The sequence below is a fragment of the Panthera uncia genome, chromosome D1 (assembly GCF_023721935.1).
Source record: "Panthera uncia isolate 11264 chromosome D1, Puncia_PCG_1.0, whole genome shotgun sequence".
NCBI classification, from domain to species: Eukaryota; Metazoa; Chordata; class Mammalia; order Carnivora; family Felidae; genus Panthera; species Panthera uncia.
This window is the reverse complement of record NC_064808.1, coordinates 102,664,016-102,674,087: the sequence shown is the minus strand read 5'-3', so window position 1 is coordinate 102,674,087 and position 10,072 is coordinate 102,664,016. Positions and strand designations below refer to the sequence as shown.

The 10,072-nt window shown below is 41.2% G+C and overlaps 1 protein-coding gene across 4 annotated transcripts in view; it reads right to left on the bottom strand.

The window, feature by feature from the left end:
* Nucleotides 1–2,427: 2,427 nt before the first annotated feature.
* Nucleotides 2,428–10,072, bottom strand: part of ARHGAP20 (Rho GTPase activating protein 20) — a 133,395-nt gene continuing 125,750 nt past the window's right edge. For all 4 annotated transcript variants that reach the window (XM_049613731.1, XM_049613738.1, XM_049613759.1 and 1 more), the window contains 3 exons: nt 8,789–8,978; nt 7,501–7,615; nt 2,428–6,600 (listed from right to left, as the gene is read on the bottom strand). In XM_049613731.1, the coding sequence (XP_049469688.1) occupies nt 4,745–6,600; nt 7,501–7,615; nt 8,789–8,978 (2,161 nt within the window). In that variant the 3' untranslated portion in view covers nt 2,428–4,744. The remainder of the gene's footprint in view (nt 6,601–7,500; nt 7,616–8,788; nt 8,979–10,072) is intronic.

The window sequence follows — 10,072 nt, the reverse complement described above, 5'->3', positions numbered from 1 at the left end:
AAGCCTCACTCTTCCCCCTTTTCCAATTTTCTCTGAACTCCTTGTGACTTCAGTTTCTTGCTTTAATTAATGAGCTCATCCACAGCTTTCCTCCTCCTCTCTCCATTTACTGTACCTTCAATAAGTTAGCTTCTCTGTATTCACGTATTTTGATGATTCAGCTTCTCAGTCATCTCATTTTTTTTTTAAATTTAAATTCAAGTTAGTTAACATATAGTGGAATGTTGGTTTCAGGAGAATTTAGTTATTCATCACTTACATATAACACCCGCTCATCCCAACAAGTGCCCTCTTTAATGCCCATCACCCACTTATCCCACCCACCCCACCCAACACCCCTCCAGCAACCCTCAGTGTGTTCTCTGTGTTTAAGAGTCTCTTATGGTTTGCCTCCCTCTCTGTTTTTATCTTCTTTTATTTTTCAGTCATCTCATTCTTGAACAGAGATATAAAATGTTTCTTTTCATCCTGAAAATTTTAGGCGGTAGCAATCACAGCCCCTGTGACCTGGCAGAGTATTTCTTTATACCATCCATGTTACTTGCTCAAAAATGGGTCTATTTCATAAGTTCAGGTTTTTGGCCAATGTATTCACTCTTCAAAGCAGATCAAGAAGCTGCCAGAAGTTCTGAATTTGATTTCAAGTTACTGTGATTTAGAATCAAGCCTATACGTAAATAATATTTAAATCCCTCCCTTCGTGTCTGCACCTTAATACTGCCATGTGAAATAAAATCAAACTCCAGAAAATGTATTTACTTTGCCCTCACAAATTAAATAGGCTGGAAAACGACCCTGAATTATCTACATACATATGTACGCTCTAGTGAACACACACTCTATGAAGTTAGGGACAATATGCATCTAATACCTCCCTCTGTACATGTCTCTTTGAGACTTCACAACACAATTTTCCAAATTATACATCTTCTGCCAATTCTACCATACATCTGACATTATGGAGACTCAAGGAGCTCACTGGATTTTAAAAACCCCACAAACATTGGGGCGCCTGGGTGGCTCAGTCGGTTGGGCGGCCGACTTCGGCTCAGGTCATGATCTCGCGGTCCGTGAGGGCTGTGAGTTCGAGCCCCGCGTCGGGCTCTGTGCTGACAGCTCAGAGCCTGGAGCCTGTTTCAGATTCTGTGTCTCCCTCTCTCTGACCCTCCCCTGTTCATGCTCTGTCTCTCTCTGTCTCAGAAATAAATAAATGTTAAAAAAAAAAATTAAAAAAAAAAACCCACAAACAATAAAGATGAAGGATTTATACTCACAGGTGGCTCAGAAAATGAGTAGGACTCATACTTGGGGTAGACAGCACAGAACTCAAGAGAACTCTTCCTTTCAGCAGGAAACTTAGCTTATGAGATATCCTGATAACCAGAATAGATATTAAAAGAAAGTTAACATCTTACCTAACTTTATTATTCCATTTTTTCTTTGTATTGATCTATGCAGTTTACAAAGACTTCCTCTCAAGCCATTAAAACATGACAAGGTAGGAAAATATCAGTAAAACACTTACTACCATAATTATGATTAAGATACATAATATTCTTAAGAGTTTCTTTTCAACAGACAGAATATGCCAGTAGTTCAAGGATACATTAAATCCTTTCAAATTCAATGTCATGCCATGAAAAGTAGAAAAACACGTGAGATAATTCCTTGAATCCAGTGTTTTCAGTCGACCGAACTCTTTTTTAAAAGCAAAATTATCTGTATTTCTGTAAAATTTAGAGAGAAATTAACATCATTGTCTCTGTACACAACCCAGATATAATCAGTGCCATTTCCAACTGGAGTTGGTAGGTAGTCTTTCAGGGTTCCATTAGGGCAAATCACTTTTTCTGGACTAAGGTAGTTTATATTTTTGAATCTCTTTGAAGTGGTGGCTGAACTTGCACAGAGTGAACCCCAATGAATTCTGAGAAGGGAAACATACAGCAGTCATGAGAGACCGGTAGCATTTAGTAAGTTTACATGACTTTATAAGTTCTGATGTCTTGGGGTACCTGAATCCAGACATCTTGGATTGTCTGGATGTGTCTGGGGTCAACTGGGTACTCGGGGCAGAATGGTTCAAATTTGGGTAAGAAGATCTACAATCGATCAAATTGAATTAATGGTTCTTTTGATATGAGAACATAATAGACCATATCTGATTCCAGGAGCAAAATTAAAACACAATCTCTAAGAAAATGAAGATGATGTGTCTAAAGCAGGACTTATTTGGTAAATAAGATTAGGAAAACATAAAAGAAAAAAAAAAACACCCTCTTTTTCTAGAAAGACTGACCATAGTCTATGACTAAAAGTTCAAAGTTCCAATTCAATATTAAGTACATTTTATAAAATTTCCAAGCTTAAGCAGAAGTTGGGTTCATTAACAATTCTACAAAGGGCAATATTGCTCTGGAGGGACTGTTAACTCTACAGCATGTATATTTTTTATTATTTAATAGACAGCATGGACTTCATACATATCCATTATCAGTGCCTTGAAAACCAAACAACTTTAAAAGTTAGCAGCAGTTTCTGCAAGTACAAAAATACACATTTATTACATTACATATGGTAGTAAAATTTGTCAAGATATATTATACAAACTCAAAGCATTTTAGATAAAGCATCAGTCTAATATATTATAGATTGACAGAGTATAATAAAATGACATGTAGTCTGTCTTCAAATCATACAATATAATACTTTACAGCAATATTAACAAACTATTCACATGAAATATTACAGGAGTATCTAAGGGAACACAGCGAATAGGAATAGTTATTGAAAACCTCAGCATCTATTTTCTTCTATGCTTCAAATTGGGTAGATAATTTTCTACCCACCCATATGAAAGAAAAAAGGACAGAGCTATTATTTTGTAAGTGGAGAAACAATTTCTTCCAGAAAGACACTCCAAGCTGTAAGAATGTCATTCACATCTTGCAGTTCCAACAGTAGTAAGCCCTAAGGGTAAGGGAAATGAATCCCTATTGCCTTTAGATATTATACCACAAAAGATGCATATGGACACTCAGGAGTCTAAATACAGGAGTGGCTGTTTATAAGGTACAATCTACTTCACATCTGTGACTGAGATGGCCAGTGTCATGAAGGAGCTCTTTGGAAACAGAGTTCTGAAAGTTAATTACAATGCTTAGGGCCAACACGGGCCATGTCCCACAGAGGTAGGCAGCACTTACAGCTAATACTGAAAGGACTTCTACTTTACAGAAAACATTATTATTTTTTTTTCTATAACTGAAAAAGGAAACCTTTAGGACAACAGGGAAAGAACATTTGACATGAAAGTTTCCTAGTGGCTAAGAAAAATAATTGGGGATAAGCTAGTTTGTGGGAGAAAGGTCCATCTGATGGTGAATTAGAGACTAAATGGGTTCTAAGCAACTTCTTGTAAGTAGCTGAAATGAAGGGAGATGCACATCCATTCCTGATTCTATCCTTTCATACTGGCTGGGAGGCCTAAGAATCCGTGGAGATAATCCAGGAGATGTACAGGTATGACCTTTAAGGTCAGAGAGGGGAGAAGCATTGATGGATGTGAGATAAACTAATGGGATGTAAACCATGAATCCTCTGGGACAAAAGTATATAAAACTTGTGGAGGTAAGAAAATCCAAAGCCAATGACTGTCTGAGAGGAAGGCCTGACTGCTACTTTGGTGGGGATTCCATTCTGTGACTCTTTGTAAACTGCCAACTTTAAAACCGCTCTCTCAACTGCCAGTGGCCGTCAGAAAGGGGATGATTTACCAGTAATTGTTTCTGGCTGCTAATCAAAGAGGCAGGGCTGTGGAAAAACACCACCCAGCACAGCAAAGAGGAGCCTTCATCGAGTGCATGCTGGCAGCAGCTTCGTGTGGCCCTCTTTGCCTCACTAGGATAGTGGATGAGGTCAGGAGGTCGCCTCCTAATAGGAAAAGTTGCATTTCTGGAGAATGTTCCTAGCACTGGCATCTTTAAAAAGGACCCTGAAACAAGCAACCATTTCCTTCTTCCTCCTCACAGCCCTGTGTCCTGGAGCCTTGGAAGAACAGTGGAACACCAACAGAAAAACCAACCAACACAACCAACAAATAAACTATCATACTCATGGCTCTTGGATATTCTAGTTTATTCCATTCTAGCTGCATCAATGGGCTGACTCCTGGAGTCTTCCTGTGATGGCACGTGACTAGAAAATGTCACAGAAGTGGCTAGTGGCTTGCATTCAGGGAAACGTTTCACATGATTTCCTTCATTACTGGACATACTTTCTTTTTTTTTAATACTTTGATTAGTGGCCTTTTCTTGCTTAGTTATTAAACATATTCCACGGAACACGGACGTTTCTCTGCACCCTCCCCGTTTCCACAGTCCTTATTCTTCACTTATGATATCCTGGCCTCAGGATATGAATCTCACTCAACACGTAGGCCATATTCTCCCTACAGAAGATGTTTTCTCTGGCCCCCTGCTAGTTATCTCTAAAAACACATGATAGGACCAATCCCATGCTCTAATAAGGAAAAGCCTCCCAAACAGGAGCTGAAATTTGTTAGTCTAAACTTTTTGCCAAATAGTCTCAGTGAAGAGAATTCTTTTGTTGTCCTAAGTGTTAGCAATGATTATCCTTATGCTACCCATCCCACGTATTTTATACAAAGGGGTCATAGTACTCTTGTCTTTATGTCATTATTAGCCCAGTTTCTGCTCTTGTACATATCACGTTCTAACTATGGTTAAACGTCTTTGGTTAAATGCTGGTCCCCAATATCACAAACCACTGTAGGCCCCAAGTCTGGGCTGGGTGCATCATCCACAGTCAAAGAGCTGGGTGAGGATCTCTTACAAGGCAGAGTACCAGGAGAGCGCTGCTCACTGCTCTCTCCTTCCTTGTGTGACTTCACACAAAGCTTGAGTCCATCCTCCACCAGGCTGAATGGAGAGCTACAGTGCTTCTCTGAGTCCTGGCTGGGGTACGAGCTATACCACTGGGCTGTCTGCACAGCTCCAAGCCCTTCCGCTGCCCTTTGGGGCATGTCTTCCTGTGTCTCTTGCAGTGGGCTGGCTTCTGAAATACCAGAAGCATAGGGAGGTGGCTCCATGGGTCCTTTTAGAGAACTTACTTTCTTCTCCTCTGGTCTGGACGCCCTTGCCTTCTTTTTGAGGGACCAGTTTTTCAAACTGGCCACACCATTTCTCAACCATGTGCTTGGGTGAAGAGTTACAGAATGTATTTGTGAGTGCCACTCTACAACATCCTTTTTCGTATACGCCAGGCGGCTGCTGGCCTGCCCTGATGAGGGACCAGGAGTTGCAGAAATGAGGCTGGAATTGCTAAAATCAGAAGCAAGCTCTTCCTGTTTTCTTGGAGCTTGAAAAGTGCAATCTATTGGAGAGGAAGTTTCAGTGGGGGTAAACACAGAGTGTTCCGAAATCTGAGAAAAAGCGCTGTCTTGGGAGCTCACTGACGAGCCAGAGGGGGAAGTGCCTGGGGAGGACAAGCTGGAGTAGCTGGTCCGCGGGCAAACATTTAGTCTTGGGGGCAAGCCCTTCTCGGTGTTCCTGTTTGTGCTACTGCTCTTGCCCACCTCAATCCCCATCACCAAACTCTGGTTAATGAGCTTTTGCCCCTCCATTTGCAAAGACTTGTGCCGCTCCAGATAAGCTTCCTCTCCGTGCAGGAGACCGGCTCCGCAGCTGGTTTTATGCTGTTTCTTTGAATAAATTCCCCTGAGATAGGTCAGTTTGCAGTGCTGGTCATCCATGCTGGGCTCCGAGCAGCGCCGGTGCCTCCGCGAGCTCTTGAGGGCATCCGCTGTGTGTGTCGGGGAGTATCCAGATGTGTCTGTGCCGAAGGGCTGGCTCCCGGGATGGTCCTGAGACGACATGTGACTGTAAGATGCCACAGAAATGGCCACTGGCTTGGATTTAGAAAAGAGTTTCACATGATTTCCTTCATTACCAGACAAGCTTTTCTTCTTAACATTTTTATTAGTGGCGTTTTTCTTGGTATCAGTGCCTGTGACTAAACTCTGTTTAAAACATGTCTTACCCTCTTCCTGGAGGGGTTGATTTTGCTTCAGATAATCCTCATCTTTTCGAGAGAGAATTGCATCACAGCTGGACTTGCGTAGCTTTTTCTGATAAAATTCCCTGAGATACGAAAGCTTAGAATCTAGATAATCGATGCTGGGCTCTGAGGAGCGTCGGTGTCGCCTCAGGCTTTTTGGAACCCCTGCGGCAGCTGTGGACAGGTAGCCAGGAGTGCTCAGGCCCGACGGGGCCCGGGCCTGATCCCGCAGTGGGACCTTTGCATACACTCCCGTGAGGTCCACCGGCTTGGGTTCAAGAGGCCGTTCCATTTGAATGTCTTCATCTTTAGAACGGTCTAAGTCAAAGTCGCTCAGGGTTAAGAGGCCTTCCACCTCAGGCTGGTCAAGGTCATAGTCACTGAGAGTTAACACAGAGTCCATGCTTCTGCTACCCTGACCAAGTTTCTTCACCAAGTCACTACAAGGAGCATCGACATCCTCATTTAGCTCATTTTCCAAGCTGTCATAGGAGGAGTCGTTCAGTTGGAAGCAAGAGATATCTGTCAAAAAAATCAAACTATAATTAACATTTTTACTTACCGAAATTGCATGCTGTGTTAAAAAAAGAAAAAAAAATCTATGTTAATTTAATTCTCCTTTCATATAGATTGTTCAAATTCGTACTCTCAAGAAAGAAAGGAACTTTCACTGTCTTCCCAGAATTAAAAAAAAAATGTTGCATTATACTAAATTTAACTCAGTTCCTGAAGAAATAGGCTTTCTTAATTAAGATTTCCTCAAAGCAATGAGGACATGTTGTAATACCAAGAAATGGTAAAAAAGACAAAGGAATTCATGCCGGGTGTATCCAGGTTCAGGAGCTGCTTGCTGGTGAGTGCACACGATTTAGTCTCAGAGAAACCTTACTAAGCAAAACTCTTTACCATTCACTACTTTACCTAACCTTCACAACAACCATAGAGGTTAGATATTATGGTTATCTATATTTATAGTTGAAAATATTCATGTTCAGTGGCCTAGAATAACTGGTCAAAGATAACCTAACTAGTAATTCTGGAAGGTTGAATGGTTTCAAAATCGCCCCAGGCCCCACAGTGCTGGTTGTTTCTAAACTGCTGCTTGGCTGGAGTGTCTCTGGGCCGCTCGGAGGGAGGAGGGGGAAGAAGAGCAGGCCTGCCTCTCCCTGCTGGGCTTCTCATGCCAGTTTCAGCCACAGCAGTGGTACTGCAGACATTAGGGACCTTTGTAAAGATTTTTTAAAAGGGCAGAAACATACCAGATGATGCTTCTGAAAGTTTTGGACCTCATCTTACACATTGCTTAACCCCACCAGTGTTAACACTCAGGTGGTCCAGGGAGGAGCAGGGGCCTCCTTCCCTGAGCTGTGGCCCCAAGACAGCCACGGCCCCGGCAAACACTGTTCCAAGCACTCACAGTACCTGACGCATTCTCTTGAGCATCACACCTCACTGAAACCTCTCCTAAGAGGGAAGTGATTTCTTCTCCGAATATCCTACAGCAATTTTCAATCAGAAATTGGATAAGCAGAGAAACCTGCATGAAAAAGGACAAAAACAAAGTGCTGCTTTTCATATATAGCACATCTACTAGTCACATGTCACATATAAATCCTGATTTTGCCAAAAATGAAAAAGAATCCTGAGAAAAATTCATGTCTCCTTTAAAAGTATACAGAACAGTTCCCCCTAAAAGGCAATGATACTTACAAGACTAGTTTTGACATAGAAATTATTTTTAATTGGTGGACTGAAGTCACCTGTTGCCTTAGCTCAGTGCTAACATATTTATACTAATGCTTGGTCTTTAAAATTAGGGTAACTTAAAACATTCTTCATAGGGCATTTGGGGTGAAGAAATAAACTTCATTAAAATTCACAAAGTATCATTATTAGATAAAGACTTATGAAATGTATTTCCTATGTAAAAGGCAGTTGTCAGAAGTGTGGGAATTATGCATCCTCTGTGGGTTTCTTGTAAAGTAGAGAGACAGCTAGAGAACCCTTGCATTCTGCCTCACTAGTCTCTACCTAGGCATTTCCCTCCCTTAGGCTCCCTGGAGGAGCTTGGGGAAGAGGTAAGATTTTACTGGAGAGCTTTGCACCTCCACTGGGATGTACTGGAAACTTTCCTTAGCTTCCTTGCTCCAAGAGACAAGGAAAAGGAACAGGCAGAATGTTGGGAGCAACGGGCATCAATATCCCTAAGCCCCATGTTAACTACCAGGCACTAGAGGAGTATGATTTGAGGTAACTGAACTAGGTAGTATCACTACCTCCATTTTTTAGATGAGGAAACTGGATCAATGTAATTAATTTCACCCAAGATTGCACATCTGGCAAGTGGTGGGGCTGAGGAATGAACCTTGGCTTATCTAAGTCCAAAGTCCTTTTTTCTATATTAAAATATATCAATTGCTTTCTTATGACTGTAAGGGTGAAGTCGGTCATGGCGTTTTTGCCTCCTTAAAGGGAAAAGAGAAGTCACCCAACTGCTATCACTTTTTTGCTTAAGAGATCACCTTTCTATAATCTACCAGGATAGGTAGGTAGGTATAAAACATAGGTATAAAACACTCAATGCACTCAAATTTCTAAGGAGGTGTATTTAAGTTATTTAAGAAAATGTGTTTCAGAATTAATACCCTGAATTTTAGGTTCGAGACGGGGACTCAATCCCCCAGGGCATAAATATGAGAAACCTCATTACCTTTTTTGTAAATTCATTTTCTAGTTCTGGGCTGCAGGAAGTAGGAGGCCACAGAATGCTTGGAGCTATACACACCGCTAAATTGAATGCAGTCATCTGATTGGACGAGGAACACTGCTCAATGTTGTGTAATATCCCAAAAAGATACCTTAGGAGAACAACATTGGCTCTCGGGAGCTGGTCTAATAGCCTAAAGACAGAAAAATGCACTCTTTAATAAAGACATTCCATAAGAAGCTTGCGTCGATAGGCAACCCCGGGTTTTCACAGGGTACCACGCAAAGCAAGAACCCGGTTCAGATACGTGGGGTTTCAGTTAACATCGCACATGCAAAGTAAGGGCTACCTGTACACAGAGAATGCGAATATGCCCTGGGGATTCATTGATTTATTCCATACACTGTCTTCACAACCCAGCGAAGATGTAAAAGAATGCAGAAAAACAGCTTGTAAAAAAAAATGCTGCCTGAAATATGTACCTGAAATTAGTACAATGTGTTTTAACTCAGGCAGATGCTGTAATGTTTCATGATATTCTCAACCAACCCCCCACCTCCCAAGAGCTTTTTGATGAAATTAAACACTTAAATTTTAGTGGTTCTTTATTTCCAAGTAGCAACACAGGAATGCAGTCCCTTGGTGAGAGCCTAAACCTTCACTACTAAGACTTTGAGATCCATCTGAGAGCTGACGCTCTGCTCCACCAGCTTCCAAGGCCAGATTTCGTCCCAAATATCTTTATCTCATTGGCATCACTTTCACATATATAAGTCAAGCTTATACTAGTACATTTCCTACTGTTTATATTTTGTAATTGATCAGGGATCTTAAGATTATCACTCACTGAAAATTATTTTTACTACTATCCGGTAAAGAGATGTATATGTTGATACTCATGGTTGTTTTTTTTCCCAACAGAAGTCTGAAACCTGGGAGAGAAAGTAAGGCGATCTGACTCCTGCTGCATAAAGAGCCCAGAGGCATTTCTTCAAGTGTGATGGACTGACACGAGTATGGTTTTGTACAAATTATCAAAGATATTGAAATAAACCAGAAGATTGCTGAGTGTATTCAATGGAGAGTAAGGTATTGTCTAGCATAAGCTTCTGGGTTATCTGATTCCCCAGAGGCCCTATGCCTTTGAGCTATTTTATAATTCTGTAAATTCTAGATTACTGACAGCAATATACCTAACATTTGTCTACGGACTTGACAATTCTGTCTGGTGGCGAGACAAATGATTTATTTGCTTTCTCTTCACACTACAGTAGAAAAAGCCAGTTT